We start from the raw sequence: 20,281 nt of genomic DNA on the forward strand, positions 1-20,281 counted from the left end.
TGAAACACCAAAAATAAAGACAAGTTTCCAAAAGGATATGATGCCAAAAATGTAGTTTTATTACAATGTTTAGGGTAACAAAGGTGATACATAAAATAACTAAAAATAACTAGTAAATATTAGGAGAGTAAGATGGAAAGGAGGTTGAGGTATGCAAATGACCTTTCAAAACAAAGAAACAACAGACACTGTGCAATGGTAAAATATCAAGCAAAAAGAGTTACAAATACATTATTCAGAAGTTTTGAGACAGAGGTGAAAATAGATATGGTTCTTAAATAAATGTTTTTCTGGAGATAAAGAAGTGGCAGAATGCCTGATATTCCCAATACAATGTTATGCAATTGCACTGTAATCTCAACTGCATTATTTCACTTTTCAAAATATGCATTTATACAATTTTTATACATATTCAAAAAAAAGGCACCGTCTAGGTCTTGGATTTTAAGGATTCTGACTGAAAAGAGGCCATTTTCAGTTGGGATGAAGGTTGCACTGAGTGTAGAGGCCTGGAAGTGGGTGAACCCCGAGTGTTATATTAGATCAGCAAGTCTGCTGAGACTGTAGAACAGGAAGGTTGGGAGAAATTTGGAGAAACTTCAAGATACAGGTGAAAAACAAGGTATTGAGTGCTGTGTAGGGCCTCAAATGTCAAGATATGGAGTTTACACTATATCCTGAGGAGAGTAGGGAGTCATGGAAGGTTTTATGCAGGAATCCACTAATAGACACAGGTGTTATAAGATCATGTGTTCTCAAGCACAGAGAATAAACAGAGAGACTGGAGACAGAGAGAGATTATAAAAACCATGCCACTGAGTAGTAATGAAGTCTAAGCAATACATGGCAGTGGGGATGAATAAGAAGAGACCAATATGAATGATACTGTGAAGGCAGAGACAATGTAAGAACCATCTGGACAGAAGAGCTACTGGCATGAGAAGGGACTACTGAAGGCAATGTCCTTATCCAAGACAATGACCATGGAAAGAATGGCAGATTTAAAGAGAGAAGGTAACACATTTGGCATTAGAAATATTGTGTTTTTGCTCATCATCACTTATCAGGGAAATGCAAATCAAAACTACAATGAGATACCACCTCATACCTGTCAGAATGGCTAAAATCAAAAACACAAGAAACAAGAGGTGTTGGGAAGGATGTGGAGAAAAAGGAACACTCATGTTCTGTTGGTGGGATTGAAACTGGTAGAGCCACAGTTTGGAGGTTCCTCAAAAAGTTAATAGTAGAACTACCTTATGATCCGGCAATCACACTACTGGGTAGTTACCCCAAAATACAAAAACACTAATTCAAAGGGATACATACATCCCTATAAAGCAGCATTATTTACAATAGCCAAATTATGGAAGCAGCCCAAGTGTCCATTGACTGATGAATGGATAAAGAAGATGTGTTATATATACACACAATGGAATATTATCTAGCAATAAAAAAGACATGGATGGAGCTAGAGAGTATAATGCTAAGCGAAATAAGTTAGACAAACACAAATACCATATTATTTAACTCATATGTGGAATATAAGAAACAAAAAACAAGCAAAGGAAAAAAAATGAGAGCAAGAGAGAGAGAGTAAAAGCAAGAAAGAGACTCGTAACTGTAGAGAACAATCTGATGGTTACCAGAGTGGAGGATGGGGGGATGGGTTAAATTGGTGATGGATATTAATGAGGGCACTTGTGATGAATACTGGGTGTTGTATGGAAGTGTTGAATCACTATATTGTACACCTGAAACTAATATAACATTGTATGTTAACTAACTAGAATTAAAACCTTAAAAAAGTTAATTCATAAAAAAAGAAATGTGTTTCATTAAAAAAAATTTTTTTTAATGTTTATTTATTTTTGACAGAGAGAGAGACAGAGCATGAGCAGGGGAGGGGCAGAGAGAGAGGGAGGCCCAGAATCTGAAGCAGGCTCCAGGCTCTGAGCTGTCAGCACTGAGCCGGACACGGGGTTCGAACTCACAGACCACGAGACCATGACCTGAGCCAAAGTCAGACGCTCAACTGACTGAGCCACCCAGGCGCCCCTAAATGTGTTTCATTTTTAAATGACCTCATTGATATACGATTGACATCCAAAAAGGTGTATATATTTAATGTATACAACTGGATGAGAAGAAACAAGTATACATCCAGAAATACTGGGTTTTAAATACTAGATCTGTGTGGAGAGATGATCATTAAGTAGTTGGAAATTCAAGGTTACATATTAGGAATCTAAATTAGATTCTAATTAGATCTAATTAGAGATCTAAAGTTAGAGACATCTGCATGAGAAGTCCACTATTTCCCTTGACACACCTTCCTCCCACACATACCTGCAAGCACACTCAATCAAGTTAAATATTGACTACCTTCTATATAACAGGTGTTATGATATTATGACGATACTGAAGCTACAAAAATAAATTAAACGTGGTCTCTGACCTGTGGGAACTTACATACTAAGATCTCCAAAAGGTGGGGTTTGGGGGGAGGGGCTGTCAAAAGCTCACAATACTATCAAGCATATATGCTATTGTTTACAATGCTTTTCTTTCTACTCCTCTAAACTTGCTTATAAAAGGGGATTTGTTTTATTCTCTAAGTAACAGCAAAAGAAAACAGCAATTTCTGACTAGTAAGCAAGTAGTGGGGAGGGTCATTCCAGATGATACCATGTTTTTCCAACCCAAGTTTTTGTTTTTGTTTTTAAGTTTATTTATTTATTTTGAGAGAAAGAGTGAGAGCAGAGAAGGGGCAGAGAGACAGGGAGAGAGAGAGATTCCGAACCAGGCTCTGCACGGACAGTGCAGAGTCCGACACAGGGCTTGAACCCACAGACCATGAAATCATGACCTGAGCCAAAATCAAGACTAAGATGCTTAACCAATGGAGTCATCCAGGTGCCTTTCCAACCCCAGTCTTAAACACAGGTAGAAAAGTACTTCCCTTTTATGAAATTAGTTTGCTATTATGGTATTTCTACAAAAATCAACAGCTCTCAATTTAGTCCTCAATGTTTCAGGTTTGTAATTTGCCAATAGCCCTATGTATACTTGAAGGAGTAGACAATTCTACAGTTCTGGCACACTCCCTGCTTACTGGATTCTAGAAACTTCCTTCTGCCATAAACTTTCTGTGAAGGAATGAGTTGATTCAGTAGTCCTGAGCTGTTCAAACTCTGAACATTCCCAAGAAAGCTATATTTGAAAGCTGGCTTCTTGGAATGTCCTGTCAGAGAAGAGTGTTTTTGCATGCTTAATTATGGCACTGGGTCATCCTGTTCCAGTTTGTCCAGATGGTTTATGCTAACAATGTGATTTATGGTGAACATCTGTTTTTTTCTCTGGGGAGCTAGAGCTTGAATAGCCAAGGTCAAACCTACAGGTTCTACATGCCTACATGACTGACCCTCAATAAAAACTGGACAGTCAAGCTTAAGCAGTTGGTTGGCAACACTTTGCAACTTTTACACATTGTTGCTGGGTAACTGTGTCTCACATAACTCCACTGGGAAGCTTATGACTAGTTTCCTCAAGACTTGCCCTGTGTGCCTCTACTGATTTTACCCTGTATCCTTTCACTGTAATAAACCATAAGTGTAAGTATCACAGCTTCTGAGTCCTGTGAGTTCATCTAGTGAATCACTGAGGCAAAGGATAAATGGGGACCCCTGATATATCTTCCTTCAAAGTCAGGGATTTCTCTCATTTTCAGAAATTGTCTGAACTCTACTACTCTCTAATTTTTTTCATCATTTGGCAGGGTTTGAAGCACCTGGTCAAAGTCTGACCTGGTCAATAATGACCAAGAGGTCTCTAACATCAACCTTCAAAGCAGAGGGCTATGTCTGACCTCTTTATTTCATCAGTCCATGCCATCCAGTCCCAGCAATGGACAAGGTCATGCCTGGTCTTGGCTACTGCTTAAATTGCTGAGAAAGTGGCAACGGCCCCTCACCATTTTACTTTATTAAAAAAATTTTTTTTAATGTTTATTTTTGAGAGAGACAGAGAAAGCAGGAGAGGGAAAGGTCCAGAAAGAGGGAGACAGAGGATCTGAAGTAGGCTCTGTACAGTGAGCACAGAGTTCGATGCAGAGCTCAAACTCACAAACCATGAGATCATGACCTGAGCTGAAATCATTGGTCACTTAACCAACTGAGCCACCCAGGTGCCCTGACACCTCACCATTTTATATATCACCAAGCTGCAACCAGGGTGGGGCATTATGGTTCCCAGCAATTTTCTGCTGTTAATCCTTGAATCATCTCCTTCTCAGGGACTGTACCCAACTCTGCACAGATGTGATCCCCATGAAGCTGCAGGAGAGAAGACCTTGTCCTTACCCTATAGCAAGTCTTGTATGTAGGAATGTGGCTCCACCTGGGAGGCATGGCACAGATTATTTAGTAGCAACATTAGAAAATGTTTTCAATATAAGAAATAGAGTGAATTCTCCATAAAATCCACTCTCACTCACTTGTACTCTGATAAGCTTCCTTGAGTAAGAAAGAAAGAGTTGGAGGTATACTGTATGTCAAAAATTACACATAACCCACAGCCTTCATTATATGTATCAAGCATGAAATAGCTGTTCAAATTGTTGATTTTGTTAGCTATGTGATTTTATGCTCTCTAGCTCCTGTCCCCACAACTCAAATCTGTGACCTATTACTTTATTTTCTAAGAAAAGTCTTTGAGATTTCATTACCCTACAGAAGTGAGTCACACATGTGAAATGCTATGTAAATGATAAATACTAGTCTTCAAATGGCTCAGTCACAGCACTGTGTAATGTGAAGTTAAATGTATTCTCTATTTTACCATTTCTTCAAGTGAAATTGTGTATCTCAAATCTGTACAGAATGTATACTTGTAGTGTACTGACATGAGTGGTAATGAGGCCAAATCCTCACCTTACACAGGAGTCAACAGGGCAGTGAAAAATTTCCAACACGTATTAACAGAAGGATTTTATGTTCTTGAGAAAATCTTAACATTTATTTATAAGTCTCCCAAATAGCTTCTCATCTATAAACTATTCAGAGTAATTACATATTTTGTTGAAGAGCAGCAAAAGAATCAGAGAAATAGAATGATAGAATCTAATGGACCTGGCTGGCTTTCTCATTCTGTCATTAAAACAAGCATTTATGTTTGTGTGTGTGTGTGTGTGTGTGTGTGTGTTATATGCATATGCATTTTTTTTTAAATAAAAGGAGCATTTTTGATTTCATAAGCATATATTCCGGAAATGCTGATGCTATTCTTGTTAAATAAATGTTAACTGCTTGGAATCCCAGGCACACACTCAGGTTCATTCCCTCTCTCCTCAGGCAGTTTCCATAATCTACAACATTTTCATTTTAACAGTCCTCATTACTGGTATCATTTAATACTTGAGGGTTTGCTCAAATCAACATCAATCTTGCTGATCCTGCAAACACTTATTTTGTTGACACAACACAGTCTGAATCCATAGCTACTAAATGTAAAAAAAATTTTAAATTATTCCTTCAGCAAACATGTCACCAAGTACTAAGAACAACTCTATCAGTTACTCAGTGCTGTCATAGAGACACAGCAATGGAGAGACATTAAGCACAGGGCCTTTCATGGGACCCCACTTCCTTCAATAATAATGCCATCGCATCTGTCCCCTTGCCTACCCATACATACTGCATCCTCCCAAAGACATTTATCACCTTAAACTCAACCACTGTGAAGATGAAAGTGTTTGCCTGGAAGACATCTTGTTGGACACATTTGACTCGTATTTCTTCATTAACAAATAATCCTTTGCCACAAGTAAATCTTAAATAACCAGAAAAGGGAAAAGCCTTGCCTTCAAAAAAAGCAATAAAAACCCATTCAGAATAAAATTTCTTTTAAAATTAACTTTTAAATGTCTTTAGATGAGTCTAAATTAAGGAAAAAAAAAATCTTTACTTGATTGGAAAACCTCATGCTCACGTTGCGTTGATTCTGTAGTGGGATATAGCGCTGGACAGGATCAATGTCTTTAGGACTGATTAATTCATCAGCTGAAAAAAAGAGAAGAGAAATGACATTATCAAAAATGCATCTACACACTTTATAAGCCAACTAGACCTAATGACCTAATAGACACTTCATCCAACAAGACCAGAATATATATACTCCTCGATGCACATAGAACATCTTCCATATATGAGGCCATATAGAACAATCCTCAATAAATTTAAAGAATTAAAATTCTATAAAGTATGATTCTGACCACAAAAGAATGAAATTAGAATTCAATAAACAGGAGAAGTTTTAGAAATTCACAAATATGTGGAAACTAAATAACACACCATAACTAATGTGTCAAAGAAGAAAACAAATGGGAAATAAGAAGATACTTTCTAATACATGTTCTGATAAGATGATTGAAAATGAAGACAAAATATACCAAAATTTATGGATGTAACTAAAGCAATGCTAGGAAGAAAATCTGGAGCTGTAAATGCCCATATTAAACAAGGGAGAAAAATTTCAAATCCACAACCTATCTTTCCATCTTCAGACAGTGGATAAAACTGAGAAAACTAAATCAAAAGCAAGCAGAAGGAAGGAAATAATAAAGATTAGAGTGGAAATTAATGAAATAGAATGTGGAAAAACAAAAGAGAATAATAAATAAAACTAAAAGTAGATTCCTGAAAAACTCAAAAGCTGACAAACCTTTAGCTAGACTGACAAAGAAAAAAAGAAAAAAGACTCAAATTACTAAATCAGGAATGGAAATTAAGAATATCCTTAAGGATTACAAGAGAATACTATGAACAAATGTATGCCAATAATTTAGATAACCCAGATGGATATGAACAAATTCCTAGAAATATACACATTACAAAAAGACTAACTCAAAAAAGAATAGGAAATATGAACAGATTTACAACAAGCAACTGAAACCTTCTGGGGCGGGGGGCGGGGGGGAAAGGGGGTGAGGGGTGGTGAGAAGCAAAAGACCAGGACCTGATGGCTTCATTGGTGAATTCTACCAAACAGTTAAAGAAGAAGTAAAACCAATCTTTCACAAACGTTTCCAAAATAGTAGGGGAAATACTTCCCAACTCATTCTAAGAGGCCAGTATTACCCTAATAAAAAAATTATATTCACCACAAGAAAATTACAAATCCAAATTTCTTCTGAATATAGATAGAAAAATCCTCAACAACAACAACAAAAAAAAAATAGAAGCAAACTAAATCCATTAACATATAAAAAAGATTACACACAATGACCAAGTGGGATTTATCCCACAGTGTAAGGATAAATTAACTTCCCCAAATCAATTATTGTAGTAATACAATATCAACAGAATAAAGGACAAAAAAAAAAAAAAACCCTACAAAATCATCTCAGTAGACACAGAAAATACATTTGACAAAATTCAACATTCTTTCATGATAAAAAGCATTCAACAAACTAGGACAGAATGAAACTTCCTTGACCTGATAAAGGGAATCTATGAAAACCCACAGCTAACATCATATTCAAAGGTAAGACCTGAATGCTTTGCCCCAAAGATCAGGAATAAGAGAATGATGTCAACTCCTGTCACTTTTATTCAACAGTGTATTGGAGGTTACAGCCACAAAAGTCAAGAAAGGCAAGGAAAAAATAATAAAAGTCATCCAGATTGAAAGGAAGAATCTAAAGTAACTAAGATAATGTGTTACTAGGGGCACCTGGGTGGCTCAGTTGGCTCAGTGACCTGACTCTTGATTTCAGCTCAGGTCATGATCTTGTGGCTGGTGAGACTGTGTTGGGGTCTGCATTGAGAGCACAGTGCCTACTTGGGATTCTCTCTCTTTCAATATAAATAAATAAACATTTAAATTATTATTATTTTGATTTGAGAGAGAGAGAGCATGAGTGGGGGAGAGGGGCAAAGGGAGGGAGCAAGGGACCGAGGGAGCGAGGGGGAGAGAGAGAGAGAGAGAGAGAGAGAGAATCTTAAGCAGGTTCCACACTCAGTATATAGCCCAACGTGGGGTTCAATCTCACAACCCTGGGTTCATGACCTGAGCTGAAATCAGGAGTCATACGTTTAACTGACTGAGTCATCTAGATGTCCCATAAACAAATAAACATTTTTTTTAAATTTTACAAAAAGGATAATGTGGTACTAGTATAAAGATAGATTAATGGAGTAGAAGTGAAAGTGTAGAAATAAATCCTTACATTTATGTTCCACTGAGTTTTGACAGCATGCCAAAACAATTCAATGGGGGAAAAGAATAGGTTTTTTTCACAAATAGTGCTGGGACAACTCGATATTTATAGACAAAAGAATAAAGTTGGACTCCTTCATCAAATCATCTATAAAACTCAAAATAGATCAAAAGTTAAATATAAGACCTAAAATTATAAAACTGTTAGAAGAAAATAAAAGAGTAAACTTTTGTGACTTTGGATTAGGCAAAACTAAAAATCAAACCATAAGTGACAAAAAAAAAATGAGATAAACTGAATTTTGTCAAATTATAACCTTTTGGACCTCAAAAGACACCATCAAAAAAAGTGAAATGACAACTCACAGAATGGGAGAAAATATTTACACACTGCGTATCTTGTAAGGGATTTCTGTCTTGAATATATATATTAAAAAAACTCTTATGATTCAATAATAAAAAGATAACACAATTTAAAAATGGCCACAGTATCTGAATAGACATTTCTCCAAAGGTATATAAATTACCAGTAAGCACATAAAAAGATGCTCAACATTAGTCATTTGGGAAATGCTTATCAAAATCACAATGAGATACCACTTCATACCCATTAGGATGGCTATTGTCAAAAAAAGAAACAAGAACAAGGGTTGGTAAGGATGTAGGGAAATTGGAACCCTCACACATTGCTGGATGGAATGCATATTGGTACAGTTACTTTGGAAATCAGTCTGGAATTGCTCAAAATGTTAAACACAGAGTTACCATATGACTCAGCAATTCTACCCCTAGGTATATACCTAAGAGAAAGAAAAACATGTCAAACAATAACTTGTACATGAAAGTTCACAGCAGCATGATTATAAAAGCAAAAAAAAAAAAAAAAAAGTGGAAATAATCCAAATGTCCACCACCGGATGAACAGATAAATCAAATGTGGTATATACATACAGTGGAAGATTATTTGGCCAGAAAAAAGAATTAAGCTGTTGATACATGAATGAACCTTGAAAACAACACATTATACGATTCAAGGTATATGAAATGTCCAGAATAGGCAAATACACAAGGATAAAATGTACATTAGTGAGTGTCCGGTGTTGGGGGACAGGGTGAAATGATTAGGGTTAAGTGGAGAGTGGGTAAGACATTTTTTGAGGGGTGATGTAAATATTCCAAAATTGATTGTGGTGATAGTTGCACAACTCTGAATGTATCAAAAAAACCACTGAATTGTAAACCTTGAATAGGTTAAGATATAGTATGTAAGTTATACCTAAATAAAGCTGTTCTAAAAAGAATGTATTCGCATTCTCTCAAGAAAGGAAACCAGTTCATGAAGGGGAGACAAAGTGCTTCCTGATACTAAATTCTAACATTTCTGAGACAGGGCATTTTTCAAAGGGCACTAACCAGCATGAAAACAATGTCTACTACTGCTATTGTTCTATAAATACGGAAGCCCTTTTCATGCGGTAGTTCCTTGTAGCAACTTTTGATAAAGTCCAAGGACATAATAAGGAAGGCAATTTAGAGAGTTTGGAAGGGGAGGGTGTGGAGAAGGTACTCTGAGTCAGTGGTTCTCTATCTTCTGTTGTAATGCACCTCAGAGAGATTCAGCACCAGAGGCTCAGTGTAGCAGGGATTCTCCACGGATGTGAAAAGGACTATGCTGAGAAGGGGTGGTGGGAACAAAACCTTGAAATGAAATTCTGCCTAACCTCATTGGAGTATAAGTTGACAGTATCTGTGCAAATTTATAGCAGGCATACTCTGTCCCAGCAATTGCAAATCTGTAAGGTTATCTTAGTTACATTCAGACATGTAAAAGTTAATTGAATAATAACATAAAAAAAAGAATTTAACTTCTCCCAAAGTGAATCAGAACATTTTATTTTTGCTGCACTCAAGTTATGAAAATGTGCTACTTCATATTCGATCTTCAGTTCTATACTGACTACATAAAAATGACACCATGTTGAGTTTTGTTTAAATTCACCCATGTTTAATATTTAATTCAAAAAATACACCTCATTTTCCATAGCTTTTTAGATACTTCTTTTAGTCAGTGAATAATTCTGAAAAACAGAGCAGAGAGTCAACCACAAAAATGCTTCTAAATTTCTTTGCAGCTGTGGTAATGTTTCTCATTATACAGGTTTTTCTATTCTAGGGTAACTTTAGGGCACATATTCAATGTTATCACCAAAGGTGTTTTTAGTAACTCCTGAAAGATGCTTTTAATAATATTAAAAGTGATATTACTAATAGCATGACAAGAAAAAGGAGGAACAGCAATTGCAGCAGCTACAGAAGCCACCACAGCCACTGCCGCCCCTGCAACAGCAACCACAGCAACGTTTACACAGTGCTTCCTATGTTCCTGGCCTTGTTGGATTAATTAATTAATCAATTAATCATTAACCATCACAACATCCTTATCATTTTACAGATGACAAAATGGAGGTGTTGAGCAGCTAAGCAACTTACACATGGCAGGTAAGTGACAGAGCTTAGATTCAAACACAGGCTGTCTCTCTCTGGGGTCTACGTTCTTAGCCCATACTAATCCTGCCCTGGAAGAACACTGACACTGTATACAACACAGATAGAGAAGATACCAGGAGGAGAAAACATTAAACAAATAAGTTAGATCTTGATATGTTATATTTTTCCTATTCAAATCAGGGAGCATATCACAGAACATTCCTCTCTCTCTGAAAAAAAAAATATACTTGTGCAAAATTTAAAACAAACCAATATAGGCTTAATTATGGCAAATATCGACATATAATTTCTATTTATTAATGTCAGTGGAGCTCATGATGTAGGGTTGATTAGTACAGTGATATTCTAAATAGCACCAAATTATTTCCCTATCTCATTTGTCTGATCATTGAGATGTGAAAAAATCTCCACTACCAACAAGCATTTTACATAATTAATGTTTCACTGTTTCTACAAAAATGAAATTCTATCTTTATTATTTTGTTATTTATAAATGATGACAGAAAAATGAAGAAATCTTATATCCTTGGGAGGCATAAATGCTAATCTATTAAAATTGATATGAATCAAATAGTTAACAACATCTCTTGAAAAAGCTTATTTCTTGGCATTCCTTTCTCATTTCTCTATTTGTACTGTACCACTGTATCTAGCTTAATGTTCCAATTTACACTATGTGCTCATCTATAACCCCACAGGTTGTATGCTTCTTATTCATGGATATACCCCACTTTCCAGCACAGCACCTTCCATATAGTAGGCACTTAAGAGACTTATTAAACAAAATAATAAATTGGTGGATTAACAAATTCAGAAACATAATTGCTGTAATCATTGTTTTAATTTCCATAATGGTAAAAGTGACTAACGCCTTACAAAGGTCAGGTTAATAGACATATTTTTTTTTTACTGCATTGCTTTTTATCATTCAGGAGGCAAAACAAGAGTTCCTCACCGTGCTGATTCTATGGCACTGGCTTTTTGGTGAAAAAGGACAAGCCTGAAAGCACTTGTGCCTGACCAACTACAGCATATTTAAAATGAAAATAAGAGAACAAGGATAAAAGAGCAATGGCTTTCTACATTTCATTACAGTACGAAACCTCACAGATAACCAAGCATTTCTATAAATAGGGACAGCCATCTTTAAATCTTTATAAGACAGATTAGCTTCATTAATATTTGTATTTTTTATGCACAGAAATTTTATGAAATACACCTTGGGTTTACTTCAAACAATCATTATTAAGGGCAAAAAGAGAATATCAAGAAGAATTTTTGTTTCTTTAATAAAATGACAATTCAAAGGAAATTTAACAGAGCAAGTAATTTTTTTTTATCATGACACAAAAATTACATAGGACACACTAAAATAGGCTCAGCAGATAATTTATGGGGTAAAATTATGTGCTTCAAAGACTGATTCTCAGCTGCAGTGACACATATTAGTAATACATGTATTAAGAAATAAGCTAGAGAGAAAAAGAAAATGTAGATCCTCAACCTCATATGTTATACCAAAAAAATTCCAAAATTACCAATGTTTTTAACTCAATTAACTAACAGGGATAGACTTCCTAAAATTAAATGTTAAATTCCATGGTCAGAATTAAATTGAAAAACAATGATAGATCTAATTATATAAAGATTTCAAATTTCGTTCATCAAGAAACAGTGCAAAGTTAATTGGCAAACAACCTAGGAAAATACCAGAGAGGATTAGTATACCTAATACGTAAAACATTCATGCAGACTGTGAAGACCATAAAATTAAGGTTAAATGGGCAAAGCAAACTGGACAATTCACAGAGGACAAGAAATGACTAAGAAATATGTCTTTAACAATAAGCATGTAAATGAAAACAGTATACAAATTAATATCTTATTAAATTAGCAAGGTTTTTATTTTTAATGATCATATTTAGTGCCATAAAGGTTACAGGTGACACAATCATCCTGCAAGTAAGTCAGTAAAGTCCCAGTTGTGGGCTATGTGACCTTGGGTGAGTTGCTAAACTCTTCTAAACCTTAGTTATGACATACAGTATCCATCTCATAGAGAAGCTAGGAATAATACTTGTAATAATAGTCAGGATAATACTTGTAAAGGGCAGAGCACAGAACCAGACACATTTTAAGGCAAGTATTATAAGTATTTCTGGGAAACAGTCTGACAGTATATATGTAGTCTTCTCAGACTCTAGGCATCACTGCTTTTACATTCAATTTTACTAATATATATTAGTATATATATTTACTAATATATTTTACATTCAATTTACTAATATATTTACATTCAATTTTACTAATATATATTAGTATATATATTTACTAATATATTTTAATTCAATTTACTAATATATTTACATTCAATTTTACTAATATATACTGATTTACTAATATATTTAAGGGTAGGATCATAAATTTTTATACAAGTTTTCTAGCTCTAGTAGCAATTAAACTAAAAATTTTAGTTTTAAGAAAACTAGAGATTTATACAATAAGCTACAGGAAGAAAATTTCCTTGGGTGAAGCTATTAAAGTAATACTGTATTACACGTACTCTGAAGATGTTTTTAATGCATGCTGCACAGAAATCCCACATTAGGGCACTAGCAATCACACAGATAGCATGAAAAAGATAACAAAAGTGCTCAGAAATCCATGTCTTACTGCTTAAAGTTTCCTGAAGTGTAACAGCTGGGAAATCTCTTAGCAACCACAATGTAGAAATATATCTGTATACTCTTATCTGTTCGTTTTATCTTTAACTGATCAGTAACAAAACCATGTGCTATATTGAGTAAGGAGCCAACTGCATTTGAAGTCAAGAGACCAATGAAAATCAAGACCTCCTTTTCTTATGTCCTCATGCACACTAGGGGGCACTTGATCACTAACTTTAACTTTAAAAAAGCATTAGATTTCCAGACTTAATCAGTGGCTTTTACATCTGATGTCAATTGGACAAAAAAAATACCATGAATGAAATCAAATGCAAGTGGACTTACCTTAGTTACAAACACTGTAATTAGGAAATAGTATATCAGAGTAATTAGGCTGCCCTCAGGGAGACAGAAATATTTCCTAGGTTGTCACATTTGATTCTTGCTATAGAGCTACTGGATATCAGTGACTAACATACAGTAGTCCTCTACAAATACCAGCTAAATCATGGAAAAGATCAATGATGAAGTAGCAACTAGCATCACAACATTTTCTTCATATATATATAGATAGATAGATAGATAGATAGATAGATAGATATTCATTATATACACACACATATGTATTCATTATATATATATTCATTATACACACATACACACACACACACACAAAAGCAAAATATTCTTATTAGATTTCACTGGATACAAACTGGCCTGAATTAGTGGAAGGCATATATTATAGAATATTTTCAAAGATTTACTGTTCTATTATTTTCAAGTAACTCCAATTAACTGCCCACAAAATGCTGTCAAGCAGATATCTAACCAAACCTCATTTAATGAATACATAAGACTTTGTAAGTAAATGTGGTGACTGGAATCTTAATAACATCCATAGAAGTTTGATGTTCTTGAGGCAAGGATATAATAGTTAAGAACAACTACATGACTGAATCTTCTGAGATATTATTCTTCTTAACCAGTGAGTTTGTTAACCAGATGACACACAGCTAGGTCAGAGTGATAATGAACACGGAGCATCTCCTTTTTTCAGTGGGAGAGAAAGTATGTGATCTCAGGGTTTGCAACACACCTTCTGTATGTTCTCTGCTGCCTTTTTAGTAGCTCAGCAGGGAAAAGAGAAATTGACTATTTCTTTGAAGTTTTTCTTCCTTTTGGTCATGAAACAGAGATGAGAAGGCATGGCCTAAACTATTTCTGTTCACACTGGTCTTAACATAAGAAAATGCTATCTACACTCAAAATCTGTCTATATTCAATACATTTATTTCAAAGTAAGGGAGATCTAATGCTTTTTTACTGATTGATACTACTTTCAACCTTTTCCTTTTTAAAAGCCCAATTTGCTTATGTAGAATGTAGTCAATTCTGCACTCCCAATTCATCAGCCTTCTCAATTTTAGCTACAGGCTTTTCTCAAATAGCATTCTTTCTAGCACTCAATCCCAGACCAGATATAGAGCAAAAATCAGGACAATAAACGTTTAGATCTCAAATCCAATACCCCAAGTTCCAGTTTTCAACCTCAGAATCTGAAAAATTTCATCATGCTCATCTGTAATTTCCAAGCTGTAGTATATAGAAATTTATGATTCTAATATTAAAATTCTTTATCTTAGATAGGTTAACTACTTCTCTACTGTAACATGTTTTATTTAGCTGTGAGTATCACCAGGCTTCTTTATATTCATGCTAGTGAGATGGAAATAACCTTGCCAACTTGGCTTGATTTTAAGAAATCTATTTCATGTATATATATATTTTCTTTTGAAAAAATCGAAAAGCAAGACCTGTATAAATAATATCAACTCCTTATCAAAAAGTTGTCCCCTTAAAGAAGTAAATTTTTCTACAGGTTCTTAAATTAGCATTAAGCATATATGGAGACCCAGAATATATAGTTAGGAAACAAGCAAATTGAAAACAGCATTAACTTGATTTTCTCTTCTTTGGTTAGCTTCTATCTGCTCCTTATATATCATTTGTGTAAAGTTTGAATTGGAAATCTGAAATATTCTTCCCTAATGGAATGTAAAAAAAGAAACCAAAGATAATTACTCTTACAACACAAATTTAGCATTTATAGAATAATACTAGGAACAATAAAGACAATAACACTACTTCACACACTAAGCAGTTCTTTTAGTGCAGGTATATATACTATTTACAATCAGCCTGTTTCATAATTTATTTGCCATAAAGGAATTCTGACTCTAACATGATAGCCTTTTTGATGGGAATGCTAATAATATTCGAAATGTTAGCAAGCAATGATGCAGGAAGATGCATAATAATGCTTTTTTGTGTGTGTTCTTTAAATTAGCCTTCATCTCAATGTGTCCAAAGAGTACTCATATTTAGCAGAAGTTTTAGGATAAGCTGGAAAATAATTCTTAAAAAACTATGAATAATGGTCTAAGCTAACTGAGTAAATTGTCAATGTGTATTTATGAGAAGGAAGAGAACTTTGAGATAACCAATTCCTTTTGGCAAGTGATTTACTAAAGCTATGACCAAGCATAAAATCAGAATTTTTTTTACATTATATAAAAGTAACTCAAAGTTCCCATAAATGGGAAATAAAACATAAAAACATTAAAAAATAATTTTTTTAATATTTAATTTTAATAATAATAATAAATAATAATAATAAATTTTAATATTTATTTATTTTGAGGGGGGAAGGGCAGAGAGAGAGGGAGAAAAAAATCTCAAGCAGGCACTATTATGTAGCCCAACATGGAGGTCAATCTCACAAACTATGAGATCATGACCTGAGCCAAAATCAAGAGTTGGATGCTTAACCAACTGAACCACCCAGGTACCCTGAAACATACTTATTTCTAATAGCTTGATTACAAGGGAAAAAATCTTCCCAACCTTCTCCACTTACCCAGAAGTTTTGCAATGATATAAAGGGCTTGTCCCCAAAGAAAGAGTTTTCCGTCACGGCCACAGTTGCTAGGAAATCGCTTTTGACTACCAGGGTTTCTTTTCTCATATTCTACAAAATCTGCTGGCACATAATAGTACTTTGGTATGACAGGATAACCTGTGGAGTTTTAAAATAAATATTTGAAATATAAAAATCAGTGTCCTCCTCAAATTTTCCCTTCAAGAAATTGCAATGTTAGAAAGCAGAGAAATAGGGTGTAAAGGGGGTAAGAGATTTGATAAGCTATAGAAAATTGGTTATTTTGGCTTTCAGAAATTGCCAGTGAAAAATGTGGATAAAGCTCCTTGATTTTAAAACACTAATTTGACAGCATATGTTATGCTTTAGCCAAAAATGTGTACATAATCTCCTTTAACAACATTTAATTTTAACACCTTTAAATGAATTGATAAAAATACAGTAGGCAAACATTTAGAGCCATAGAAGCTATCTTTAATAGGATTAGTCTGTAGAAGCATTACAAATGAGATACTGTGTAATCCCAAATGAAGAATTATAACCCTGAGCCATTGCTTAAAACAAAGGAATCCCCATTTTAAACATTAAGTCCATTATCTACCATTCAATATCATTGAAGGGAAAAAAAAATCCATTCTCTCCTTGACCGACCCATTTAAAAACATTCCTTGATAGAAACTAAAATTTATTATTCAAAGACTAAAATCTTTGTGGATGACATAAAAGGAAAAAAAATAACAATAACATTCTAATACAATGCTACAGAAGACTTTGCACTATCAGCCCACAGTACACTTAATTTTCCTAATAACATTGTACACATTTCTCTAAAATTTGCTTCCTTCATACATTCATCAATAGTTATATTTGTATCTAAAACCAGTAAAAAGGTCTATGATACACAAAGAATAGTTTGAAAATCACTCTCTGAACATGATAAAGACTGAACTGCTGTACACTGAACTACCACCTCAATGCGTCAATAATGTACCACTGAATACTAACAATCTGATTCAAGGGATTTCAAATAGTATATTCATTATAACATGCATTACATTATATCTCACATTGGACAAATTACTATTTGTAGCATAAAGATATAAGTAACTGGTTTTAAAATTTAATATTTATTTGGAATTCAATGTTTATCCACAAATATTTCACTATTTTAACATTACAAGAATTTTCAAGGGTGAGCACATACTGTGAAATTTTTGTTCTAAGGTACTTGTGGAAAACCGTAAAGAATATCACAAACTTCGTGTGAGGTAAGAACGGGCCCAATGCTATAATTGCAAGTTTGTACACCATGTCCATAAGACCACTCACTTTTTACCCACACATAATTTTTTAAATTTTCAGATAAATGTTTTCAAAGCTGTTCACATATATATTATTTATTTATTTATTTACTTATTTATTTAGTACATATTCTTATTTTATTAATACTTCCAAACCCCGAAGTATTTGGAGCTTCTTCTTTGGAATTCTTTGAGAATTAGTTTTTTAGTCATACTGACTATGGGCCCTACTGGTGTTTAACTAAAACCAACTAAAGACTCCTAAGAGTCTTTAAGCCATTTCTAAAATATTAAATCTATCCTCAAAGGATGAGGCATTAGCACAAGGCAGACATTTAAAATAACATGCTAAAGATCAAAGAAACAACTCCAAAGAGGAGGCTGAAGGTTTTTGGAAATGGTAGTACCTTTAGGCTAGGGCAGAGCCTCTTAAGGTAGCCCTCTGGAAGGGGCAGCATTTACCTGAACACAGCATTTCTGATGATCTGGACAAAAATCGGTCACTCTATATTATTGTCACACTACACAGAGTGAAGGAGTTTTCATAGTAGGTAATCAGAATAAGAACCACTGCCCATCTGGCAAACTATTTTGCAACGATTATGGCCATAACCACCTAAATTTACTCCCCGTCCCTGTCTTGCCCAATGAACTCCTTTTATAAAGACAAACTTATAATAACCAATGAATAGATTATTCTTTATAATTCATTCAAGGCTCCATTCATTTTTTCACTTTAATATAAATAGCTTTATTTAAAATGGCATCATTTAATGCATTACAAAGGAACATTAAGGAAATATCAGCAGGAAGAATTTCTTAAAAAACAATCCAACTATACCTTCTGTGGTCTGATGAAGTACTGGAGTCAAAAGATCCTGATATTCCTTTACTTGTTTGGGATTGCCTCTAAAAACTCCTAAAATGTAAAATATTAATCCAATAGCATCTGAGGATAAGCACCATAGAAATTTTACCTTAAAAAAATTCCAGTTATGATTATTTTGGTAATTTTGTATGTAAATGATAAAAATAAAATTGAAAAAAGGTAATGCAGATATGTATCACAGTATTCCAGGAAATTGATTTTAGAAGGTCATGTTAGCATTTAGAAGTGAAAATTGAATTTTAATTGAAATTTGTCTATTTTTAAGTATAAATGTTATAGATATTCACAATGTCACAGATTATAATATTCATTATTACTATTCATAAAAAATTTTTCTTTGCAAATAGGAAAATATATTTGTATCATTTCTTAATAACTCCAAAGTATATTTTTTAGTTCTTTAAATGATTTAATATTCACTCAGAAAGCAGAAGAATAGCATATAAAAATGCAGAGCAGTTAACATCACTGAGGTATAGTCTATTTTACTAGCTGAAAGGGTCATATTTCATCTGCTTTTCTTTAAACCACTTATATTCTATATCTTAAATTTCAGGAAAAAAGCGCACTTACCATCAATCATCATGTAAAGGAAAAATATGGGAAATTCACATTCAATGCCATCAAAGAGCTAAAACAGAAGACAAAATATTAAAAATTTCACTAAAATTAATTAGAACAATTATAACAATGATGGTAATTAGAACAAATATATTAATTATATATATTGAACAATTGTAGTTAGGGTATACATAGATGATTTATATAGTAATAACAAAACTGGACTGATATAAGTAGCTTCATTGTTCTTTTAAAAAGAATTCTTAGAACTCTTATTATTCAAAACCACATTCATTTAATACATCACATACTAATCATTCATTCAATAAATATTTACTAAGTCCTTTGTAATGCCTGGCACCAACTAGAAAGGGGGCTATGAAGGCCAAAAAAGAGGGAACTTGCCCTCAAGGGCTCACAGCCTAGTGGGGAGTCAGGCATGTCAATAAACAACTGTAGTATCATATGAGATGTCTACACATGTTACATCAGGAACACAGGAAATGAAACACCTGAATCTGCCTAGGGTTGGAAGGAGATGCTTCAATTAATGCTTGATGGATTTCTCTGGGGAGATGAACTAAGGGAACTCCATGCAGAGAAAACAATACTACAAACTACAGATGTATAAGAAGACAAAGTTTGTTAGACTACCAGCAAGTCAGTATTTCTGGAACAAACAAGAAAGAAATCATGAAAGCTAATACCCAAGAGGTGGGGGGGACCAGGCTAGCCAGATTAGAAAGGGCCTGGCAAGTAAAGTAATTAAGGATATCCAGAAGGAGGCAGTTAGATACACAGTAGGGCACTAAGAGGGAGAAGTATAGGTTAGGGATAGAGATCTGGAGTTAAGAGTGATAGCTGAAGCTATGATTGCGTGAAAAGAGAATAGGACTAAGTAAGGATGGAACTCAGGAGAAGAGCAATGTTTAGGAGGCGGCAGAAGAAGAATCTGAAAAGGAACTAAGAAAGACAATGACAAAAGAGAATTAGGAAGAGAATAGGATCACAGAAAATGAAGAAAGTTCCAAGAAAGAGGTCTCCATTAAAGCATTCAAATGTCAAGGAGAGGTTCAGTGAAAATCATCCACTACCACCAGTGACCTAAACTAACTGAAACCAACACAGCTACTGGTAAATGCTGAAGAAGAGCTGGAGTGTAACATGAAGGAGTGAGTAGGAGGCAAACAAGGAGACACAC

General features: G+C 34.3%; 1 protein-coding gene across 7 annotated transcripts in view; it reads right to left on the reverse strand.

Moving 5' to 3' along the window:
• Positions 1-20,281, reverse strand: part of PHKB (phosphorylase kinase regulatory subunit beta) — a 259,693-nt gene that overhangs the window by 83,422 nt on the left and 155,990 nt on the right. For all 7 annotated transcript variants that reach the window (XM_027044493.2, XM_027044492.2, XM_027044494.2 and 4 more), the window contains 4 exons: positions 19,093-19,150; positions 18,472-18,549; positions 16,309-16,467; positions 5,965-6,059 (listed from right to left, as the gene is read on the reverse strand). In XM_027044493.2, coding sequence (XP_026900294.1) covers positions 5,965-6,059; positions 16,309-16,467; positions 18,472-18,549; positions 19,093-19,150 — 390 coding nt within the window. The remainder of the gene's footprint in view (positions 1-5,964; positions 6,060-16,308; positions 16,468-18,471; positions 18,550-19,092; positions 19,151-20,281) is intronic.

This window comes from Acinonyx jubatus, chromosome E2 (assembly GCF_027475565.1).
Source record: "Acinonyx jubatus isolate Ajub_Pintada_27869175 chromosome E2, VMU_Ajub_asm_v1.0, whole genome shotgun sequence".
NCBI classification, from domain to species: Eukaryota; Metazoa; Chordata; class Mammalia; order Carnivora; family Felidae; genus Acinonyx; species Acinonyx jubatus.